Raw genomic sequence first — 23948 nt, forward strand, 5'->3', positions numbered from 1 at the left:
AAAGCTTAAAGTTGAATCATACAGTGTTTTTAGCTGCGTTTTATTGTACAGGAGTCACAACAGTCATTGCAACTTGGACTGTGGATTCAAACTCATGAACCCTACCAGGCGTTAACTATAATCATGCTTCACAAATTTATCAAAAAAAAAAAAAAAAAAAAAACTTTCCCCCTCCTACAGCTATTTAAACAATTTTTAAATATAAGGTACAGCTTGGGAAAGAGTTGCAAGATTGATAGGAGGAAAATAACCGTTGGAAAAAAAAGCTTACAGGAACCCAAAACACTATTTATTTTCCAGAAAATGCAGCCTGAAACATGGTGAGAACTCACAGATGATCAAAGCAGTACAGCAAACACACAGCCTGCAGAGGGGATCAAGTCAAGAAGCTTGAAGTACATTCACACTCAATAACTCCAACTAGCAAAGCAGTCCTATGGAGCTTCCCTGCAAAGAAATGCTGAAGTTGCAGATGTTGTAATGAGTGGTGATTGCTTCAGACAGGCTGATTCAACTGCATGATGGCTTTGGAAGCCTGGCTTTGTGGGACTGTCATAATGCGGCCCACTGTACGAAAGGTAAATCATGCTTCACACCTGAATCCACAGAAACTGCATGAAGAGCTTGGGCAATTGTTGGAAGTATGATTCAAGGAAAACAGCTTTGGAAAATACTCAAATGAACCCAAAACACCACATAATTGGCCAAAAAAGAAAATCCAGCCCGACTTTGGCTGAAACAGCAGAGGACTGGGGGATAAATGGGGCAACATGGAAAGGATGAAGTCAACTCTGGTCCTGCTGACTTCATGACATGAAGCAGGAGGTTGTTTACAAATATTTCAACAGCAGGGGCAAAATTAAATAGTTCACTGTGTGCTCAAGCGGATTTTTGCTTGCTGACTTTGGCTATTTCAGAGATTAGTGACATACCTCAGTTTGACTCTGAGCACTTTTTTGTTGCCTATATTCAACACAATTCCTCCATTAATTTCCATTGAGCTTATCAGTTTGGTGGTTTCAGGGTTGAATTTGACTTCAAATGTACAGAAGTGGTTAAAATGTGTATTTTATTATTTATTCATATTTAATTTATATTTACAGACGAAAGGAATTATTAATTTTGGCAGTTGATCTACAAAGGGATTGAAATTATTCATTATGTGTGTTGGAGTATAGCTTGTTTACCTTTTCATCTTCCTCTTCCTCCTCCTCCTCCTCCTCAGTCGTTTTCTCATATTGGGCGTTTTGCTCGTCTTCGTTGACAGCTTGAAAGTCCCCTTCATCTCCATAAACTTTAATTTCCAGCACGGACGCGGTCTCTTCCTCCTCCTCCTCCTCTTCTCCTCCCTCGGACAGGGTCTGGGAGCCTGAAGACGACGCTGACAGACTCTCGTCGCTTCCACACGCTTCGAAATGTTTCTCTTCCATTATTAATGTATTTTTTTTAACTTCTCACAACAACACGAATTCACCTGCTGGCGCACCTGAGCGGGTCATAGCCGTCACGAGCCGGGAGACACTTTTTTTTATGTTTGTTTGTTTGTTTTCCTTCCTCACTCGAGTGGAAACAAAGTCACGACGCCGCCGAAAGTTGCCGGTTAAAAATGTGTGCGGAACCTGCGCGGGGGCGGAGGCCGGGCCGCGGGAGTCCGCTGCGGTTAAAAGTTTCCCCGGTGCGGGTCGGGAAGCTCCGGGTTTCACGGTGAGTCCATGCTGCTGTCAGTGAGTCTTCTTAACGCTCCGGTCCTGCCTGAAGCGCCCCCGGAGCCAGACCCCGCCCACTCGGGGCCGACGGGCCAATCACAGGCTCGCAGCCTGCACACCGGCGCACGCGGGTTCGGTATGATTTGGTTTAATGGGCGGTAATTACAGAGAGGTGGGCATGAGGGCAGAACCCCTTCATCTTCCCACAATGTTCTAGAACTCTTTTAAATATTATTCTTCTGTTTTTTATTATTGCGTTTTTTTACAGTGTTTTTAAATGAAGAGATTTATAGTTAAAGACAAATTATTTATTTATTTATTTATATTAGTGCTGTCAATTTTAATCGCGATTAATCCATTGAGGTCTGCCAATTGGGTCAAAGAAAAGAACTAGAGGATAATAGTGTTTTTTCCTGACATTGGGACTGATTTATGAGGATTAGATTCTTCATTGCAATTAAAATCAACTTTAAAAAAGTTAATTGTTGACAGTTCTCCATGAATTAATCACGATTAATTGCGATCAATGCGATTAAATTGCAATCAATGCGATTAAAACTGACAGCACTAATTTATTTACTTAATCTTTTATTTATTTCAAACATGTCAAAACTATGTTATGATACAAAATACAAACAAAAATAGGACAAAACATATTAATCGTACTCCTTGCACACATACATCTTTCTCCAAAGCACACATTTTATTGTTGAAGTAGCATGGAGAATGTTAACAAAAGGTTCTCGGGTCTTAGTGCAAAGTGCAACATCTTCAGCAACATTAAAGAAGCCAAAAAACTAAATGTATGTGGGAAGCATCCCTCCACCTCCATTATATATCTGGCCAAGAGTGAGATAAATGTCATCACGCAGTGTTCAGAAGTTATGAGGAGAAGCTCATCTCGATCAGTGTGAACAAGACGTGCAAGCAGAGGAACTATATCAGAACTCTTCTCTCAGATATGATCTAGCATGCAAAATACATCCGTTTTTAATATTTGGACACGGGGTTCAGTCGGTACATTTATCACTGCTGGCGGTGACTTCTGGGAAGATGACCAAAAAGTGATTTTTAAATAATTGCAAATAATAACTTTTTCCAACTCAAACTTATATGCATTCTAAATCTATGTATAAATGTCTGTAACTGAGACGAACTGTGAAAACCTATATAGATTTAAAAGATATAAAATAGAATTAAAGATAGAAAGATAAACTTGTGTTATTTCTTTCCTTTAAATAAAAGGTGTTGCAACATATGATTTGATTATTTTCATGAATTTCTTTTTTTTTTTCCAAAAGTTGTTAAAGATGATAATAGACCTTGAGAGAGTCATGGAGGAGAAGACACAAAGTTTCCACTAGGGGGCGAACTTATATAAACAGAGTGAGTTAAAGTGAATTTCATACTTGGTTCTAAACATGCACTCTTTATTGCTCACCAGTCAACTCGAGGCATTTAAATAAGGGAGCATGAAACAAAATTTCTTCTTCTGTTTTGTTGATTATTCACTATCCAAACACTTATGAAGTTGTTTCTTTCTCCCTCTCTGATATCACAAACTTAGTTGAAAAACAAAAGCTGGACCCACAGGGAAACCAATATTTTTAACAGTCATGTTTAAATATTGTTTTTTTTTATTTATTTATTTGTTCAAGATGAATTAAGCTTTTTGTCTTAGCCTTCATAGAGTTTGGATTTAGTAATTTCAGTGGGGAAAAAAGCTGAAAAAAGCACAGATGAAAACCAAATACATTTACATTACATTTGCATTACAGTTGTTCTAACTTGAAAAAAAAAAAAGAAATTATAGATGTCATTCAAATACTATCCCCTTGAATGAAAAAGGAAATCCCTGAATTTGATGAAATGTAGGTCAGGTTTACTCTCAACAACACCTCCTGCCCTCCATCCTCACAGCAGCAGCAGACCTGAGCTTCCTTCTTTTGTAGTCTTTATCGACCACATTATGCTCCGGTACATTGAGCTCAGCAGAGTAAACACTCTCACGAGTGTCGAGCCATTAGACTGAGTCAGACCTCGGCCCGATGTTTGACAACCTGACATGTCAACACCAGTGAAAGTGTTGACGTTCAGACAGATCCGGGGTAAATGCCTGTCTGGCAGGTTCACACACACCATTACCCCACAGCGGGCCCATCTCCACAACCCCATTTATCACCCCGGACCGGATCTGCTGGCGGATAAACAAGACTTCAGGGATCCAGCTGATTTAGAGACGGTGCGGCAAACGCTTGATTTCACATCAGAAACATGAGACATGCAGAGACAGTGCTGCTGCAGCTTACAGATGTTCTACAGACGAAGTGGAAGACTCAAAATGAGATATTCATTCACTGGATTTCTCACAACCAGAAGAGGCCACAACCAAGGACAAAATCTACATGTTGAGAGGAAAAATTCACACATGATGTACTATAAATGACAGCTATTGTCAAACTGACCTGGACGTCACAGCCTGTCACACTGTCATCAGTCATTCTGATCTCCTTCTCGCTGTTGACAGTTTCTCCACAGGAGGGTAGTGTTTGCTAATACTGATGAGAAGCTGACAGCATGAGCTCCTCTCTCTCACTGATGCCACACAACACAAAAATATGACTCACTGGAACTGAGAATTTGGACTTATTTAAAGTGACGAGGTTCTTTTTGATAAGAGCAGTGGACTGACCTGCTTAGAGTAAATAAAGAGCTGATATAGTCACTGAGGAAGGAAGCTGCAGCTTCATTAGTGCTGATGAGACCCAGTAATGAACCGTCGACACTGTGTGACCCATTAAACTCACTCACTTCAATTTGTGAAAGACATGAGCAGAAACAGCAACCAAGAGGAAACAGAAACAAGCAGATCCAGATCAGAAAATCTATCACAGAAGCCATTGTCCTTTACAGTCTGAGATCTTTCAAGCTGCAAGTTCATTTTAGTGAGAAAGATACGTTTACAATGTGGTCCACATTTATCTTCTGGCAGATTCACATGTTAAAATGTTTACAGCAGTATTTCAGATATGTTTTCTTGTTAGAAAATGTCTCTTTTCTCATTGGTCAGTTGAGACGTGATCGATGACAAGGACGTGACGGCAGGAAATACCGCAACACACTGAAACCAAACAGCAGTGAGCAGGACTGAGAGAGACAGCAGCTCTGCAACAACAGCGCAGTAAAAAACTTAACTGTAACTGTCGATGAACCTCTACTAAATAAAGTTACTCCAGGGATGTCAAACATAAGGCCCGCGGGCCAAAAGCAGCTGGAAGGTGCCATGTCTTTATTATCTCAGGTGGTTTCAGTGACGTTGTCCAAACATCACTAAACTGGGAAATTCTGCGATCTCAGGGCATCGTCTCCACGTGTTTCCGATCGTCTCACTGAGGTCAAGGAATCTTCAACATCAGGGAGGTGATTCACCTCAACCACACTCTGACTTAACAGTGCAAAACCTTTCAGAACACAACACTGCAGTAATCATTACCAGAAACATCCCCTTACAGAAGGCACCCGGTAGGATGATGAAAAGATTACAAAAAGGCTAAAAGGTTTCAGATAAAAGTGAAAGGCATAGCGAGAGGAACCTGCGGGCTCGTGTTGTTCTCACTATCCGGTGGCACATTTGAGTAACAGCAGCTGATCTCAGGGGCGATAAGGGTAAAGGTTGGGGAAATTCACCCACAAGGGCATAGTGAGCTGAGTTGGCAGTCTTTTTTTTTTTTTTTTTTTTTTTTTTAACTTCATTTAGTGGAAAGTCATTGCGTGTGGTGCAGATCATCAAATGTCCCTTTTGATTTTGAAATGGTCACTTTTCGATTAAAAAGGATGCCAGTTGAGGTGTGAGCTTGTTTATGTTGAACGTAAAGGGTGAAAAGTATTTCAAATTTTACAGCAGATAAAGTTAAGACAGCAGAAAATAAACAGAATAGAGATAAAAACATAGAAATCCCATCCAGGCCTCGCTGTGCTGCGTTCATGTACACCACTGAGATTACAATCTCGACAAACAACGTTGGTGACGCAGACGTTCAGAGTCGGCGAGGTGTGAAATGAACTTCCTCTGTTTTCAGACATGAAGGAGGAAATTTTATCTCAAGCTTCTGTTTCACCCTCTTAAAAGATGCATCTAGTTAGACTTTGAACATCTGAGCGCTCTGATGCTACTGAGAGAGAAAAGCTCCTGTTGTAGATGAGCGACATGCTGGTGACGCTTCTCTGTGGCTGAATACGTTTACCCCTTTACACCCTGCTTTATGGTAGTTTTATAAAGTGTTGTGTGTTCTTGTTTTGTATTTTATAGGCAGTAACAAGAGAGGAATAAAAGGACGAACATACACATCACTGGTTAGTTTTTTTTTTTTAATCTGCTGCAGTAACGTATATTTTTGAATCAGGCTTAAAACGCGTCTCATCAAAGCTACAGATAGTGCTGGTTCAGGCCAACCTGGACCATTTTCTAGTGAAACTACTGCAGGTTAAGACCGCTGGGAGACTTTCTTTCCATTAGGGTAAAATAAAACTATACATTTAAATAAATGAATGTTGAGTTTAACTGTAGTCAGTTTTAACTGAGTTTAACTTTCAAGAAAAAGCAAAAATCTAAATAAATATTACAACATGTATTACCACGGTGGTTTGTTCTAGTATTCAATTTACCTAATTTTCATTTACTGTTAATTATAAAGCAATAATTTATATGCATGACACATTTTTGTAGAATAACATGTTCCAGAGTGATAATTAATCGCGTATCTTTATCAGTGTCCATCTTTTCTACAGCTTTCTGAAGCTTTTCACCTGCAGAAACACTTCATCTTCTCAGAAAACGACCTGAAACATTCAGCATATTACTTCTCTGGTGCCAAACTGAGAGACAAAGAAGTCTCTAGTTCCACATTTTCCTATTACGAATCCATTTGCATTAAATTCTTTGAAAGCGCAGTGAATGTGAAGAGCAGAAAGTCTCTGTCACTCTCACTTTGAGTCACTGCGAACTGATAAAGCACCTGTTTATAAAGCAACAAGACATTTATTCCTCTTAGTTTCTACGTTTCCTCCTACATACAGGAGTAAATTTGTTCTATGAAAAAAAAAGAAGAAAAGCTTTTCTATTTCAGGAAAGCAGAAGTACGAGAATGATGAGCTGTTTCTGCAAACTCTGGAGGTCCAACTGTTTCTCATCTGAGGTATGAAGTCCTCTCGACTGTGTCGAAGATCTCGCCCGCCCCTTCATGTGTGTGAACTCCCCAAACTATCTCCTTCTCCTTCAGTCTGTAGAGCTGCTCCTGTATCTGTGTGTGTCTATGTGTATGTGTGTGTGTGTGTGATCTCCATCAGACATGGTTGGATTTCAGCCTGATTTACTCTTAATATGCTCTTTATTGACAGGAAAATCACATTTCTCATCTTTGGTAAGTGAGCTGAGTGTTCCATACTTTCTCAATTATGCTAAACATTTATTGCGTTTTATTAAATTACAATTTTTTAAGAATATTTAAGTTAATGTTTTAAATCCTGTTGTTCATATACATTCAAGGTCTAGTGTTTGCTGATTACACTACGCTTTCTTCACAAATCCAAGCATCTCCAGGTAGGTTTGAAATATATTTCTGCTCCTTTATCGTCACACGCGACGAGTTTCTGACCTTGCTCAAATATCTCAGTGTTCTGCCTGATTTAAGAGAGCAGTTTGAACTGTGGGTGAAAATATGAGCATTTTTCAGATAAACAAATAATCGACTTAAACGTCAACTATTTTGTCATAAGGTCACTTTCACACTGTATTTGTCATTTCAGTAAAATGCCGCTCGAGGGATTTCTCCTCATATGAGCACTGTGAGATACGTCCAGGTACAGAAGACACCGAGCCATCTTCAGCGGCAGAATCCGCTCACAGAGGAGTCTGAAATGTTTTTCTCTCTCTCAGATGGAGTGCATGACTTGGTCTGCTTTGGTAAACATGAAACACGTAGTAAAAAAACCTGTGTGTGGAAACCTGGAAACCACACGTCAGAGAAGAACTACACGGTGATTATGAGGCAACGGTAAGACACAACACATTCCTTTAATAAAAGAAAATTTCCAATGTTTTTTATTATTATTAATAACTGCCCATTTTTCTAGTTCCAGAAATTACTGCTCATTTTATCCAAACATTGAAGGATCCTTAAAATCAGTCAATTTTACAGTATACGAAAAACTCGACATGAACGTTGAAGTTTTTGAACACGGTGAAGCAGCAAACTGCACAAAAGCAGTTTTCCAAGGTTCACCAAAGGACACATGTAGGTCCACAATTTCACTAATTCATGTTTTCGTTCACAGTCAACACGTGATTGCTTTAAATGTTTCCTTCATCTGGATTTCAGTGCGATGTGGCCCTCCTCAAACGGCCTCCTTCAGCCGAACCGCCGGGAGGCTGCAAGCGAGAGTCAGCTGGCTGCAGGACGACATGAAGGTCGTTGACAGATACAACATGAGATATAAAACTCTGGGCAGCCGGGCGTGGAGCGAGGTCAGTGTGAAACGCAAAGAAGGAGCTGGACTCCATCCAAACCCCCGCGTCCGCGTCCTCCTCTGACTCCGACCTTCATTTCACTCTGCTTTTGGTTTCTCTTCTGACTGCTGTTTGTTCAGTCGTCTGTAAACCAGTAACTTTTGATGTAAAAACAACGAGAGTGTTTGGTTTTTCCTCTGGTGAGCCGGTTTGGACCCGTGTGTTTACATGGGACTTTTTAATCCTAAATAAATCTGAATAAAGCCTAATTCCTCTCTAAAATGACCATGTAAACGCCTGAAAACTTTATTCGGGATTAAGTTTAAATCCTAATAGACCGGCGGGTTTATTCTCCTTTGGAAGCGGAATTATATGCTAGGCGCAACTTCATTCTGGTCGTTCTGCGCATGCTCTGATGTGATGACGCAATTTTCCAAGATGGCGGCCCACAATCCGCGTTTCAAGTCGAAACGCGACTCCATACGAGTCGCGGATTTCGACTCGTATGGAGATGATTTATTTAACGGCAGTTTTAGAAGGACTGGATATAATGAAACGAGTGGATCGACGGGCGCTTAACAACAAGGACATTTTCAAAGCTGTAGCGTCAAAGTTAAAGGTGCTGTTGGCAGGATTCGGCATCTCCGCCATCTTGCTTAGGTTTACCTAAGCAAGATGACGATTTGACCTATCTAAGATGGCGATTTGAAACCCAGCACAGCCAATCCTGTCCTGTTTTCTCTGACATCACGCCCTTACGCAAGTTAAGCCCCTCCCACAAGAACGTGCGACAAACGCCCCTCGACCAATCACGGTTAGAGCCTCATGGGCTCTTCTGATTGGTCAGAGATACCTGGAGCTGTCGAGATTCCTTTTCAGCTCAGAACAGAGACAGATGGAAACGCTGCGCCCTCGCGGAAGTGCAATTATGCTACACTCCTAAAGGATTATCAATGGATACTCTAACATTTAATCCAAAGAAAACACAGAAAAATTAGCATTGACTAGCAAAATCCTGCCTACAGCACCTTTAACCGAGAAAGAGAGACGAGAAAAACGCTGTTTACTTCCGGGAGACGTCAGTACGTCACGGCCGCCCACTGTCCAATCAGAACGCTGCGCAGACCCCGGCGTAAGAGAGGATTTAATTCTTTGTTTTTTTCATGTAAACACCAAGCTCATGAATATAATTCTGAATGACTTAATTCAGAATAAACCAATTCCCAATTAAAAACACCATGTTACCACACTCACTGTACCTTTAAGACACAAACCTGCATGAAAAGCACCATGAAGTTGATGATTTAACTAGAATTATTATTATTAGAATCTGTATTTTCTCTGTGTTGTTTCCAGTCATTTGTTAGGTCTGAAAATGGGAGCAGCTGCAGAGTGGACACCCTGAACTCCTCACTGGTCTATTCCGTCCAGATCCAGTGTGTTCCTAACGACAAGTGCTCGCAGTGCCCCTGGAGCGAAGCGTACACCGTGCCGGCAGGTCAGTCTGGCTTCATTTTACTGCTTTACTGCAAAAATCTGCAACCTGCAGGCATCCTGTTTTATTATGGTATTTTGCATTTTTAGCAGTTTAGTCTATTGTAGCAGTGTCAACTAATTATGTTTTAATTTAGCTGATTGAGTTCTTTTAGCACTTGTTACCATTTAGGATGTGATTTATATTTTAGTTGATAAACTTCACAATAAGAGTCAAATTTGTCAACTGGAAGTGTAGCACAAAAGATACAAGCAGACAGAAGTCAGGCCACATCATTTCTGAAGACACTGAACAGATGGTATCAGATTCAGGACAAAGACTTTCTGTTTTCACTCAGAATTCAAGAATGAAATGTTCAGCTTGAGAAGCAAAATAATGTTTCTTCCTCTGCTGCTTGTAGCACTGACCACACCGCCGATCGTCCAATTTCATGAAAAGGACCATGCAAGGAAGAAAGGCCGCCGGGTGATTTCTGTCGCCTGGACGGTACGTTTCCATCAAAGCGTTTGAAATGTGTTGTGAGAAGTGAAGAAGCAGGAGGAGCTGAAAGTGAGTGTGTTCATCAGCCTCCAGACAGAGGCCAGTACGACGGCTACCGTGTGACGGTGTGGAAGGCCTCGGGAGAGACTCGGGGTGAACAGACGATCACCGCCCAGCCTCACCTCAGACTCGTCCTCTCCTACTCGTCTTATCGTCTGAACGTCAGCGCCGTCAATAACGCCAGCGTCTCCCCGGCCGCGAGCGTCTTGATACCACGGAGTGAAGACCAGACTGGTCAGGACTTTCGGGAATCACGTCAAACTGAGAGGATGTTTAATAAGTTTGTCTCAACTGACTGAAGTCAACGTCGGCAGGTGTTCCAGATGGGAGGCTGAACGTGACGGTCCACCACAACAACTCGTTTACCGTCTTCTGGAAAGACAATCTCAGCAGATCGTACGTTTGCTACTCAGTGGAGTGGTGGGAAAAAGAACAGAAGACAATCTACATGTCTTTCCATGAGAGCAAGAACAACTACAGAACCCTTTTTCCATTACCAGGTATGTATAAAACAATTTGGGAAGTGTGAAACTTTTGTGCAACAAACATTTGACCTTTACCAAGATGAGTCTTACCAATTTTATTTCACGGGTTTTCTTGTATCTTAAGAGCCTCTGAAGCCGTACACCAGATACAACATCACTCTTCACACGCGGCCAAACAAGGACACCTGCAACATGGTGCGCGTCAACAACAGCGAGAGCACCTACGCCAGCACGCAGTTCTACTCCGTGGAGGGCTGTAAGTCCGGAAACCGTCCACCTCTCCTACGTTTCAAATCCACGCTCGGCTTCTGTTCACATTTAGCCTCCATGTTCTCGCAGCTCCCGTCGGCGCTCCCACGAACATCAGCACCTCCGACATCACCCTGGACTCGGCCGTGCTGCGATGGTCGTGCATCCCGGAGGAGGGCATCAGAGGATTCCTGACGGATTACACAATCTACTTCATGGAGTATCACCAAAGGGAGGCGAGCGCAGAGAGGAGTGAGCGCCGCCCACCTACACCTCCACCGCCGCAGTCACGCTCAAATGCAGCTCTACTGGGGTTTTATGTCTCTCTTCAAGCTGTTTAAGGCTACCACATTGATCTTGAAACTCCTATTTGATTGTCTTGGCTAATAGAGTCTCCACCTAAAAGTGTTTACGGACTCTACTTTCTCTGCAGACGTCACAGTGGGGCCGACACTGAACAGTTTTGAACTGGCGGGTTTGAAAAGTGACACGGTTTACCAAGTACAGATGTCGGGCTCCACCTCGGCAGGAGAGGGAGTTCGAAGCGCCACAAGTTTTTTCAAGACAAAACCCAAAGGTTACCGCAGTGCTAACACAACTCAGATGAAACAAGTCGGCAGAAAGCAAACCTCCGATACTGACGCTTGTGTCTTCATGCCGTGCAGAGAAGGTCGACCTGGGACTCATCGTGGGCTTTGTGGTTGTAGCCTTGGTGCTGATATGTGGCTCGCCTGTAATTAAAAGGTAGAATCACTCACTCAGATGGAGGTGATGCAGAACAAGCTTCCACTAACCTCTGATTTACTTTAGGGTAAAGGTCATCCTGTGGCCAAGCATACCAAACCCTGGGAGAAGCAACGCCATGCAGAAAATAGACGGCGCGGATGAGCTGGTGAGGATCTGATCTTTCAAATGTTGCAGCACCAGCTCTACGATTGTGGGAAGTTAAGGCTACTAAACAGAATCAACAAATGTGTGAAACCTGTCTCATATTTCAATCAGGAACTGACGGAAGCCATCAGCATTCTGAATGTGGACGAATGGGATGTGAAAAGCCTTCACATACTGGAGAGAGAAGCAGCGAGTCCTGCTAATGTGCTGACGCTCCTGAATCCGCCAGAGGACGAGGAAGACTCAGCAGGAAGCAGGTCCAGCTGGGCAGAGGACGACACGGACAGTGCCGGCAGAGACGTCTCACTGAGTGATCCCAATACTCTCCTTCACACACAACAAACAAACATGCAAGGTTCTGCCCTTGCCTTCGCTGGCGGATACACCACAGTGGAAATGTTCCAGCAGGGCATGAACGCAGCCGCGACTCCTGATGTGGGGAAAAGCTCGCCGGACCTGGATTCGACCACGATGAGACCCGGACTGGACTACGTGAGGCAGGTCAGCTACAGTCCGGCCTCAGGCGGCGAGCGCACGTCCACGTTTCTGTGAGAGAAGCTGGACTGTGTGAAACACCATCACTACGCCAAGAGGCAAATGAAAACCGACAAACAGGACCGCGGGATATTTTACAGACATTTCTACTCCAGTTGAAGGAACAGTCTTTCAGAACTTTGGCCTTCGTGTGGAAAAAATTGCAACTAATGCTTTTTTTCAATGAATGTATCTCTTTATGAAGGTTTGCTCACTTTTTGCATACTGTATTAAAAAAAACCTAATATGGCTCCGATTTTTTTTACTAAAACATTTTTTTATATTTAGTTTTAAATGTTAATTTTGTCTCTGATGTGATGCATTTTCATTAAAAATATCCATCAACTGTTTTGCAGACTTTTGAAATTCTCTTATTTAGTACTGAAATAACATCAAATGATGATACGAGTGACGATCTCCAGTTTGTAATATTAGGAAATTTCCAGCCTTCACAAACATCCTCTTAAAGCCACGTCAAAGATTTTAGACTGAAAAAACAACAAACTTTCTCAGAGCAGCTACAACTTTATTTGAGTTCAAACCTCAACGTAAACAAAGATAAGAGGAAACTTCAAATTTCTGGTGCATATAATACACAATATATACACAGTTGAGTGTCATCTGTGAATTATTAGAAGTTTGGGATTTTTCAAAATGTTCTTCCATCCAGTAAATCGCATGAATCCAGATTCTCAGTGGGCCCAGTACAGAGTTCTGTGGGACACCGAAGTCCACGATGGACTGCAAACCAAGGGCTTTTATGCATAAATATTGAATGAGAAAGCCTCTTTATTGATCAGTTTGGGAAACATATCGTAGACAGAAAATGTAGAAGATCTCAAACACTCATACACACACACACGCCCCAGCTTTTCACAAACGGCGCCACCAAACCATACAACACAAATTCAAGCTGCCAGTCCACCTGAAGCAAACCGTCGAAAGAGGTTTCTACCATTTCATTTTGTTGTGGAATACACACACGCACAAAAAAAAAAAAAAACCTCCACATGCTGTCAGTTGTGTCTTGAAATGCTTTTTTGCAAATAAAAGTTACCACGACCTCACGAAAGCAGCAATAAAATCGGGATTGTAAAAGCCATGAAGGATGGGATTCGGCAAAGAGAGCCATAAAATGCACTTCTTTTAAAGAAAATACAACAAATATTTAAATAGGAAAACGACTTTTGTTCAGCCTAATCTGCTTTTTTTCCCTCTTATTTACCAAAGACAGACGACAATATTCTAATATAACATCTCATTAGTCATCCTGAACATTTATTTAATAGAATATTCTGTACAATCTTAGTCTAGGCACTTTTTGACCTTTCTGTGCTTACCATGCAGTTTCTTGACCTGTGAGATTTTATTTCCTGTAACTGGGAACTTTCACCAGTTCACACGAGCTAAAAGAGAATTTTGCACACCGTATTTTCTTAACAGCTGAGGCCTGTATTGTTAAAAGACAAAATGTTTTAGGTCGCATCGTTACAACAAAACCAGGGCAATGGAAACATGAAACATTGTGTTGCAACTTCTAATGGGAAATATCTGTATTATAAAATAAATACACGTCTAAACTTGAAGGTATACAAGCAGTGGAGAGTTTTTTTCTGGAAATTTAGAGCGAAATCTGGAATAAAAGGACACTTCACATACGGTTTGACTATTCCTTCCAAGAAAGGGCAGTCGAGCATCTCAGCTTTGGCAATAACCGTTTCTTTGAAGAAGAAGAAAAAAAATTGTTTACGTTGGGAGGGTACAGAGTGAGCTCGGTGTTCTTCCTCAAACATGTCTTAAATAAGCACTCGGCAGTTGTTTCTGACGGTAAACAAACTGAAAATGGGAAGTTTGTCGCAGAAAACAGAAAGAGGACACCCCAAACAAGGCCTCAGGCGGCCAGAAGCAAGTTTCGATCTTTGACGGCGGCGAGCGCTCTCACCTCGCAGCCAAGAAGGTCGAGGTTCAAATACTAGCCAGGCCTTTCTGGGTGGAGTTTGCATGTTCTCCCCGTGTGTGTGTGTGCGTTGGTTTCTTCCCATAGACCAAAAACATGCACCGTGGCTCCCCGAGCAAGACCCTCGACCCCCCACCAGCTTCCCAGAGCGTCACACTGCAGCCGCCCTCCAATGGGTCGAGTCGATTAAGAAATTTAACAAATAATGTAATTATGATCACATTGAGATCGATACACTTGAAAGGAGCAAATACTGCATACCGACTTTTTTTTTTTTTTTTTTAATTGATTTGTAAATTTGACGTGTTCTGTTTACAGTATTGTACAGCAAGCTTGGAGTATATGCTCCTTTAATGTTAATGTGGTTACTGGTTTTGAGCTCTGTAAGTTGCTGAATACGTGGAAATCCCTCGGGATTAATAAAGTATCAATCTAAAGCATGATTCTTCTACTTAAACAGTCTCGACTGCAGCTCTTCAGTCGATAGTTCATCTTAAAACCCAACTTCAATCTTGTTTCTCCTTCCTGAAAACATGCAGTGGCAAGTCTCTGTAATTTGACACCAGCTTCATTAAGTTACATTGAGCAATGTGTGACAGGGAGACACTGAAATGCAGTTCGACCCTTGGCTTCTGTCTCAAAGCCATTACTTTTACCCCACACTGGTATTTGCAGCACTGAATGTGTGCTTATTCTGAAAATTCACGCACTGAAAATGCTCAATTTCAATTTTCCCTTTCACCATTAGATCGATTTAATGACTGTACAAGTGTAAAAAAACCCCCCAAACAAACCAAAAAAAAAAAGTGCAATCCGTGAGTTTTTCTGCATATTTTCAGGAGAAGCTCACATTCCAGGGGTGTTCCCTGCTGGTGAAGCTCGTCTGTGATTGGCTCAGGTCTTGAGCCTCTGCAGTGAATTGGAGTTGTGAGAGGAACACATGACGGAGCGAAAAGGTTAAAAGATTCCTTCACTACTTTCTGTACAGAGTTTTAAAACTGCTGCCAGATAGAAGCAGGGTATTTCCAGTCTTTGATATGAAACGTGCAAAGCTTGAAATCTGAGTGACTCCTATTTCAGGGCTTTGATTGATATTTATTTTCTGTTTCCCATTCATCAACTTTCTTTTTTTTTCCTATACACTTCTAAAAGACATACAGTGATTTGATTTCTTCCTTATTAAAGAATATAGCCGCATACTTGTTGATTTGATGTGAAGACAATCTTTTCTTACATATTATTTGGTAAACTACTGACACTCCTGAGGTCGAATAATCAATACTGGATAATCTCACAAAGTTATGCTTTAACAGAGTCGCCAATTTTCTGTCAGCATTCCTTCCTGGTTGTTGCTGCGGCAACCGTGTTGAAGTCGGCTGCTCGGCGGGGGTCTGCGATTGGTCGGACGCCGCAAACCCCGCCCCGTTTTTTTATGTGAACGCACACTGACCCACTGTTGGAAAAGCTTGGGCTGAATTACCGAGCTACGCTGCATCGCACTGAAAAGCTGGTGTGGTTTTGGCGGTACTGGGCTGCTCACTTTGCCCTTCAGGCCAAACGGTAAAACCAAACCGATCAAATGATCCAGACGGAGGAAAATCAGGACAAGACGATGAGATGCTGCTGTAAGTGGTTATTCAGTTTTTTTTTTCTTCTTTTGCACACAGCTAGTGTTGAAATCCTCAAACAGGAATGGGGGGGGGGGGGGGGGGGGGGGGGGGTTATGTCCACGGTGGTGCAAATAGTCACTGTGTTCAATCTGAGTCCACGTACGCCACCGGCGCCCCGTCCTCCTGGTGGGGGGCGTAGACGCCGTTGTGCTGAAAACAGAAGGTCATGTCCTCGCTCGGGGTCGCCGAGTCTTCTCTGTCGCTTTCGTATTCCTCCTTCTCTCCTGGCCTGACGTCCACTTCCACCTGAAATGCCCAAAGCAGCCGGTTGTGGTCAGACGCTGACTGAGGAGAGGAACCATGTGATCAACCAGAGGACGACGACACTGGAACCGCCCGAAACTTTCAACTCCTGACAATTTAGCAACATCTGAAGCTCTCAGGACAACAGATTTAAAAAAAATGGTTTAATCACTTTATAAAGGAGCTGAGAACCGAAGCACGTGGGGAATCTGCAGGATGACGGCGGTTTGAGGGAACATTTCTTCAGCTGCTGTCTGTCTCATTGTTATCAGGGGAGAAGAGAGAAGTGGAGCCCTGCTTTCGTCTTTCAACAAGATCTGGACAGTAAACTCTGTTTTGATCATCCTCATAGTGTTCCATAGATGAGCTTGGGGCTAGGATTAAATAAGTTTTCTTTCTCCTACTCCCTCTTTTCAGGCACTCTATGTTTATGTTATCATATTGAATTTTTGTTTTTGTATTGTTATAAATCGCCTGAAATTAATGAATTAAAAAAATAAAGTTACTCAGGTGAGGACAGGTAGCTGGTGACAAAAAAAACAAACTTTCAACTGAATCTTTTATGACTCTTATTCTATTAGAAATCCTCCTTTATGATCCTGATGTCGTTCATTGTGTTCTGAGTTACCTTCAGCGGCTTGGCTTTGCTCTTTATCCTCTCCTCGTCCTTGCGGCTCCTCCTCCTCGACGTGGAGCGCTCTCTCCTGTCCCTGCTGCGCTCCCTCCTCTTCTCCCTCTTACCTCTGGAGTAAAAATATCAAAGCGGCGTTAATCTGAGACGCCCCCCCGCAGAGATGCCGGCAGTGACGGGAGGTGGTGGATTTACCGTCTGGGTGAGGGTGATCGGGGTTTCCTTCGAGGGCTCCTGGACCGATCCTTACTCCTCCTCCTGTGGCCCCTGAGAACAACACAAAAACACTAAATACAGCGATTTGCTGACCGAAAAGGAAAATGGACCAATAGATCATAGAAAACAAACCATACTGAGACAAAACCTTTAGATAAAAACTCAAGATTCATCTGCTTTTCTCCCTGTATGTCAGAATCAGTCTAGACTATGAAGACCCCTGCTGGTAAAAGCAGGAATTACAGGCTGTAATTTAAGATGCTCTAACTCAATTAAAAACACTCTGAGGACACTGCAGACCAGAAGTGCAAATATTTCAGCCGTTCATTGACCTCTACACTGTTCATAAAGCTAAAATACAGCAAATGAGGATATTTAAAGAGTTTGGAGGAGAGCCACAAGAAAATATTCACTTTTTTTCATCCTGAATGAAGGAAGGCAAAATCCTCCAACAGCGAAAAGGTGAACCGGAGGCCGTTTGCTGCTGCCTCACCTGGAGCGACTCTGGCTGCGCCTCTTGTCTCTGGAGCGAGAGCGCCTCCTGTGGCTGCTGCGGGAAGCGTGGGAGTTGCTCCCCGGCCACGGCCTCTGTGACGGTCGGCTTCAACGAGAAAACAAAGAGAGTCACACACTGAAAACAGCACGAAGCATAAATAACACTCAGACACGGGAAAGGAGTGAATCTGTCACCTGTGTCGGGAGCGGAAGTTTTTCCTGCGTGTTCTCGAGTGTGAGCGGGATCGTCGCGACCGCCGGGACCGGCTTGAGGAGCGCCTCTTGGTCTCCACTGCAATGTGAGAGTCGCAACAGAACCAGACGTCACACACACTGCATTCCATGAGGTTTCAGTGGATTTTTCACCTCATGAAACATCCTGAAATACTGTGACCCGACTGCTGTATCACCTGGTTCGATGGCGGCGGCGATGGTGGACTGGGCCTCCCTCACCCTCTTCATCACACTCTCCAGCTCTTTAGCAGCAGCCTGAGGCGTCATCTCCGGAGGTTTGACAATCGCGTTGTTGGAATGATTTACCCTGAAAGACACAAAACCACCCTGGTCAGACCAAAAGCACTCGAGTCCCCAGCTTCTCTGGCGATGGTTTATGTGCGGTGGCGGACCGCAACATGATGCGAGGGCAAACAAAAGCGTACTTGAGGGGTCTGTCTCCAAACATGACTCCATTGAAGGTCAGCGCTCTGGCCACGGAGTCCTGCTCCACGAACTCCACGAAGGCGAACCGCGTGGGCTGGGTCTCGTCTCCGGCCATCCGCACGAACTTCACGTCCCCCACCTGCCGGAAAAACTCCAGCAGCTGCTCTGCGGTGGTGGTCTGAGCAGATATGGAGGAAAACAGCACTCCATCAGTCCTCGGCAGGGAAAATAAGCTCCTATTTACTAAGTTAAAGTTACAGATTATAGCAAAACAGCCTGTTAATGCTCATCACACAATCATACTGCTCAAAAGGTGAAAACACATTTCACAGCTCCATCCATGGGGCTAATGCCGTTTGGCAGGTTACTCTCTGCTATTTTTCGCCTGATTGGTGGAAGCTGTTAAGCCACGCCCACTGCTGCACTCTTTAGACACGAGTACTTCACGAGCAGGACTGAACTCACAGGTGTAGGCATTTTTTTGTAGTTTAGAGAGATGAATCGCACCAGCGTAGCTTGATGTCAAATTGCATATCTGCTAAATGTGTACAGATTGGCAGTGGCTATTACGCTACGTCAGGTAATACGATCCATCTGCCTGATTTGAAGCTTCTGTAATATTTAAGAGAATGACAGAAGCAAGGCAGGCTGTAAATTATGTATCTGGAGGAGGTGAAAGCTGGCATTAGTGTTGGTATTCCGTATCAACAAGAAGTTAAAGGTTCGTCCTTTTCCATCAAAACTTGGTGTCGATTCATCCCCAACTGAAAGTCTTGTTCAATTTTTCTTTGTCATTTTTTGTGGAGGTCTGAATAGAGCAGTATATTCGGCTGCGTCTCGACACCCACAGATATTGCCTGACAGAAGAAGCGGTATCCGTTTCTACTGAAGCACTGCAGTTTATTTTAGGCCGATCTGATATGAAGCATCCCGCTGCTGTAAAAACTCTCTGCAGCAGATCAGAACACATTACAGATCACCATGTGAGTAACGCTGAGCTCCCACAGTCGTGCTACTAGATAGAATTTAAGACAAACAGGTCTTGGTTCACACTTGTGTAGAAATAGACACAGTGAGACCCGAACGACTTCCTTGACTCTTCACCTTATGGTTTAAACTTTTGCAAAGTCACTGCATTTGTATGTTTCCACAGTTAAAGTTGAAGACTAAACAGGCAGGATCAGGCCAAGAAGAGACACTTTGAACCTGTGCAAACAGGTTTCAGAGTAAAACACTCAACACAGGTTTATCTGTCGGTTACCTGCGAGTTCAAGTTGCCGACGTAAACCGTGCGCCGGATCTCATCGATCTTTGAAGGGTCCACGTTCCCGATGAGGGGCGGCTGGGAGAGAACTGAAGCTGCGGGTTCGAGACTAGCTGAGAGCCGATTTACCAAGGGAAGGTTGAGCTGCAGGCCGGGAGGGAAAAATTACGAAATTATAAAATCATGTGTAAAAACTCAACTGCCATTCCTTGTGAATACACATGCATCCATAGACCTATGTGTGTATCTCTTGGTGTGTATTAATGTACATGTATCTATGCATTTAGCTTTGCAAGCATCTACATGTGTAGCTATGCATGCATAATGTGAGCAGACAGGCGCGCAGACGTTCATGACTGTGAGAGAGTGGACATGCTGAGGTCAACATGTGCAGGTCTGTATGCACCTTTGTGTTCAGTTCTGCAGCCATCTACGTGTATGAGTATAAGCATGTAAGACAGCAGAGAAGATTGCTGAGGTTTGCAGAAGCACAGCCGGTAAATATGCATCTATGCATGTGTGAATGTGAACATTTTGAAAACCGTTTGAGAACGCCGAGCTGCCGACTCACGTTCTGAAGTGGAGCTGGAGCAGGAATGGGAAGCAATCCCCCGCCAGGAATCAGACTGGGTGCCGGGGTGGCTGGTGCCAATAGAGACAGAGCCTTGGCCTCCTCGGGGATCTTCCCTGCAGGACAGAGGCTGATATCAGCGAAGGCAGTAGCGGGACTCGTTTGTCTGTTTCCTCTATGTCTGCACAATTAGCCCACTGTATTCTAGAGAGAAAAAGAGCATACACCTCCCCGTACAGCCTACAAGTCTGCTACTGTCTACTCATGGCATACTGGAGACCGAGAATCCTCTACTTTGCTTGTATTCATTTATCCTTTTCAGTCAATCTGAATCATTATTTTCAATGAAGTGCAAAAAAAAATAAAAATTGTTTTTCACAAACAGAAAGAAAAAATCATTTTGTCCTTGGTCTCTTTTCATAGATCAAAAAAAAAAAAAGAAAAAGAACACAATGCAGAGAATGAGTCAACACTTTGATGCATGGGTCACCTGTACTGGAAACATATTGGTCATGAACCGTACGATATCAAGCATGGGCGCTTTTCCGTGGGGGAGAGGGGTTCGATCGTTTCGCAGTGTTGGAAAGGTGTGCAACACAAGACAACCCCAATGGCTGCATCACTAATAGCACACAGGACATCAGATACAGAAAAGAACAACAATTTAAGAACTGCAGGAATGGTTAGCCAAAACTTTCGCTAATAAATAATAATGATAGTTATTAAATTTTTTTTAAAAAAAGTTTGCTTGTTCCACCCTGGACTCTAAGATGCTTTGTTTCTGCAGAGAGATGGGAGACAAAAACAGCGACAACAGGGAACTGAGAAAGAATTAGCGTTTCCTTTAACTGTCAAAATAAAGCATTAACGGAACAGAGTGAATATGCAGCTTAACTCTGTTATTTTCTAACTACAAAACAGGCTTGGTGTATGCGTGTGTATGTGGAAGGGGGAGGGGGGAACTCTAAAAAAACACTTTCTACTACAGATGATAAACTCTCACTTTTTTTTTCATTTGAAACCACTAGCCTCTCGCTACGTCACACAGGTGAAGGAGACAATGAGGGCAAAAAGTGTTAGCGGTCCTCCTAGCATCCCATGTGTGATACACGTCCCACCGGTATGCCGTAGCAACCTGGACAGAACCCAACCACACACAAGCCGCAGCTGTAGCAGAGAGAGAGAGGAGGGGGGGGTTGGTGGGGTGGGGAGGGGAGGTTTGGACAATAATCAAAAAACAACAAACCAAAAAGTAACAAATATAAAAACACAACGCTATAAGAGATAAGCAGGTAACTGCAGTTTTTTTCTGAGATAAGAGACAGTAGAGAGTGGACAACATGGGAAAGTGTGAAAGGAAACAAACCGAAATGAAAAAAAAAAAAAGAAAAGAAAAAAATAAAAAGAGACAAGGTGTCCATCTTGGAAGGTTCAGCGGGCTATTCTCCTGGTCACATCCCCCCCTTGAAGGCTGCGTTGGCCCGATCGGGGAGAGTGGCTTGGAAAACAATGCCTGACTCAGGCTAGTGTAGTGTAACGGCTGGGCCAGTCTAGTCATCTGATATGCACACATAATCACACAGAAAAAACATACAAAACCAAATTAATAAACTCAGTAGCCAACCAGCACCAAGTCACGAGGACAAAAAGCATCAAGTTAAGAGGTGACATCATTTATTTTTGTTTTGTTTTGCACTGTACACATGGGAACAACAGTGGCACCGAAAAAATGAGAGAAGGATGGCAATCTTTAAAGAAAAGCAGCACCGGAAACAAATCAAGGACAGAAAAGTGGATTGTGTTAGCTGTGTTGCTGTGGACTTTTAACTCTGTACAAACCCAGTTCCAGAAAAATTGGGACACTGTGCAAGACTTAAATGTGAACAGAAAGAGATGCAAATCATTTAAACATTTAAATTTAAAGTAATGAAAGACAAAGGAATCAAATATTGATCTGGAAATCAAAAGGCTCACTCGCCAATACTAATAGCAATTGGGGAAAATTATTCTCAAAACAAAGTGATAACCACATTTAATTGATTTCTTTTTGTTTTATGGATTTGATATTTCCACCTTTGCCTATTCTCAGGGTTCATGTGAGGACTGGCAATTATCTAAACAGCTGGAAAACGCAGACCTGATTCAACTTCACACCAAAAGTCAGAATAAGAGTTCCAAAGACGATGTTTTTGGCAGATGACAGAACCTATTTTTTTCCTTGTTGGCTTGGGCTTTCTGATTTTGAACTAAACATGAAAAAAGTTTTTAGTTGTTCAAGGCCTGAGTCCAGTAAGGAGAGCAGTGTTGCTACACATTTTGTTACAGATGTGGTTTTTACTGGTATAATAGCCTTGCTGGATACAACCATGAGCTGTTTTCTGAGCTCATGCAGTGATTTTCACACCAGTGTTGTGACTGTTTTAAATCAAGGATGCAGCCAACCCAAAACAAATGTCAGCATGACCTTTACAAACACATTTTTTTAAGACTCTTTTTCATTTTCAGTTGCTCCATGTACCGCGTCTCATAAAACCTTCAAGTTCTGTTGAATAGTTTGAGTAGTAAAACCAATAATTTTATTTTAACTACAATAATCAGCTGCAATGACATAATCTTCCATTTGAATAGGGCCAATACATATCATGTATGATGTCTTTTCTTTGCATCATTTGCAGGGTTATGTTTTTAAAGTCAGGCACATGCAAGTGTCCTCCATATTCTGGAACTGGGGCTGTAATTCCCATCAAACATAAATCATTTGTTTACAATAATATGCATTTCAGCTTTGTGAAGAAAAACACCCTGTGACCAAGAGGTATCAAGACAAAAATTATTTTCTTGCTATTATAATTAGCTTCCTGCAATACAACCCCATCAGTCAAATACAGACTAACTGTGGCAGCAGCAAAGCCCTAAATTAAGCGTGAAAACACCAAAATCAAAGAAATCCACAGCAAATCCACTGACACGCTTCATTCAGAATGTTTAGAGAAGACGGGAAGCACTCACCTTCTGCACATGGCACAACTATCAGAGCTCTGTCAATAAACACAGTGTTGGTAAGATGTTGCGCCACACCAACACTGGAAGGCTCTCGGTACTTTATGTAACACACTTTGGACGAAAAAGAGAGAGGGGCATTGCTGGAGGAAGAAGAAGAAAAAAAATAAGATTAGTAGTGTGCTGATACCCGGGACTTCTCGGTTTGGAGAAAAAAGAGGCCGCAGGTCCGCGGTGTTTCCTGACTACTCGTGCCGGGCGCGCGTCGCACTTACTCGGGCGGGTAGAGCCGCAGCTCCTCGATGTCTCCCAGGAAACCGAACAGGGTGCGCATCTGCTCGCTGCTCACGGCCGAGGAGAGGTTGGTGACCTGTACGACAGCGGTGCCCGGGATCCCGCTCATGGTGCCGCCGGGTAAATAGAGTGTAGGTATTTGCGGAGTTGTATTTTCTAATTATCAAGAAATAAAACAGCAGAAACAGCGAACATAGAGGCGATACGGTCTTCTTCTGGTTTCGTCACAGGGACTAGCGGCTGACTCTGATTTACACTACCGCCACCTGCCGGCTGGGGTCGGCATTACAAAAAGCACATCTACATGGGCAATGTAAAAGTTTGCACCTTAAACATGTAGCTGTTTGCTTTATTACAGATTTAAATTTATCCTGCAACATGATGTTGGCAGCTGGAATCACTGCTGGTCAGGATTGTCTGTGTGGGGATCAGATAACAGATAAGGTTGCATGTGAGTAGTGTCTTTGAGTGTGGAGTTCAGATTAAAAACGCTTATATTTAAAGTAGTCATACTTTCTTTTTAAAATCAATCTACATTAGAC

The 23948-nt window shown here is 42.9% G+C and overlaps 3 protein-coding genes across 7 annotated transcripts in view; 1 reads left to right on the forward strand and 2 right to left on the reverse strand.

The window, feature by feature from the left end:
* The window catches only part of mast4 (microtubule associated serine/threonine kinase family member 4), a 105562-nt gene extending 103841 nt beyond the window's left edge, over window positions 1–1721 (reverse strand). For all 5 annotated transcript variants that reach the window (XM_030084658.1, XM_030084657.1, XM_030084656.1 and 2 more), the window contains exon 1: window positions 1188–1721. In XM_030084658.1, coding sequence (XP_029940518.1) covers window positions 1188–1430 — 243 coding nt within the window. In that variant the 5' untranslated portion in view covers window positions 1431–1721. The remainder of the gene's footprint in view (window positions 1–1187) is intronic.
* Window positions 1722–6874: 5153 nt separating this feature from the next.
* On the forward strand, window positions 6875–12755 carry LOC115382774 (interleukin-31 receptor subunit alpha). The gene is made up of 17 exons (XM_030084663.1): window positions 6875–6901; window positions 7104–7126; window positions 7252–7305; window positions 7512–7565; window positions 7642–7759; window positions 7839–7999; window positions 8084–8229; window positions 9568–9709; window positions 10107–10192; window positions 10273–10480; window positions 10561–10746; window positions 10856–10987; window positions 11071–11232; window positions 11414–11557; window positions 11646–11724; window positions 11791–11872; window positions 11983–12755. The coding sequence occupies exons 5-17, from the start codon at window positions 7749–7751 to the stop codon at window positions 12421–12423; spliced, it is 1980 nt and encodes a 659-aa protein (XP_029940523.1). The 5' UTR covers window positions 6875–6901; window positions 7104–7126; window positions 7252–7305; window positions 7512–7565; window positions 7642–7748; the 3' UTR covers window positions 12424–12755.
* Window positions 12756–13686: 931 nt separating this feature from the next.
* On the reverse strand, window positions 13687–23641 carry srek1 (splicing regulatory glutamine/lysine-rich protein 1). Its single transcript, XM_030084664.1, has 11 exons — window positions 23388–23641; window positions 23122–23255; window positions 20113–20228; window positions 19539–19685; window positions 18277–18455; window positions 18028–18158; window positions 17813–17909; window positions 17616–17723; window positions 17102–17173; window positions 16904–17018; window positions 13687–16278 (listed from the first exon to the last, which is right to left on the reverse strand). The coding sequence occupies exons 1-11, from the start codon at window positions 23513–23515 to the stop codon at window positions 16117–16119; spliced, it is 1389 nt and encodes a 462-aa protein (XP_029940524.1). The 5' UTR covers window positions 23516–23641; the 3' UTR covers window positions 13687–16116.
* Window positions 23642–23948: the final 307 nt, after the last annotated feature.

Source organism: Salarias fasciatus (genome assembly GCF_902148845.1).
Source record: "Salarias fasciatus chromosome 7 unlocalized genomic scaffold, fSalaFa1.1 super_scaffold_4, whole genome shotgun sequence".
Classification (NCBI taxonomy): Eukaryota; Metazoa; Chordata; class Actinopteri; order Blenniiformes; family Blenniidae; genus Salarias; species Salarias fasciatus.

Coding starts and splice junctions, on each gene's coding strand:
- srek1 (XM_030084664.1), bottom strand. CDS start 23,515: ATGAGCGGGATCCCGGGCACCGCTGTCGTACAGGTCACCAACCTCTCC. Junction 18,159..18,276: donor TTTGGAGACAGACCCCTCAA/GTACGCTTTTGT, acceptor TGTGTCTTTCAG/GGTAAATCATTCCAACAACG. Junction 17,019..17,101: donor CGATCACCCTCACCCAGACG/GTAAATCCACCA, acceptor TTTTTACTCCAG/AGGTAAGAGGGAGAAGAGGA.
- LOC115382774 (XM_030084663.1), top strand. Junction 11,725..11,790: donor GGCTCGCCTGTAATTAAAAG/GTAGAATCACTC, acceptor GATTTACTTTAG/GGTAAAGGTCATCCTGTGGC. Junction 11,873..11,982: donor TAGACGGCGCGGATGAGCTG/GTGAGGATCTGA, acceptor TATTTCAATCAG/GAACTGACGGAAGCCATCAG.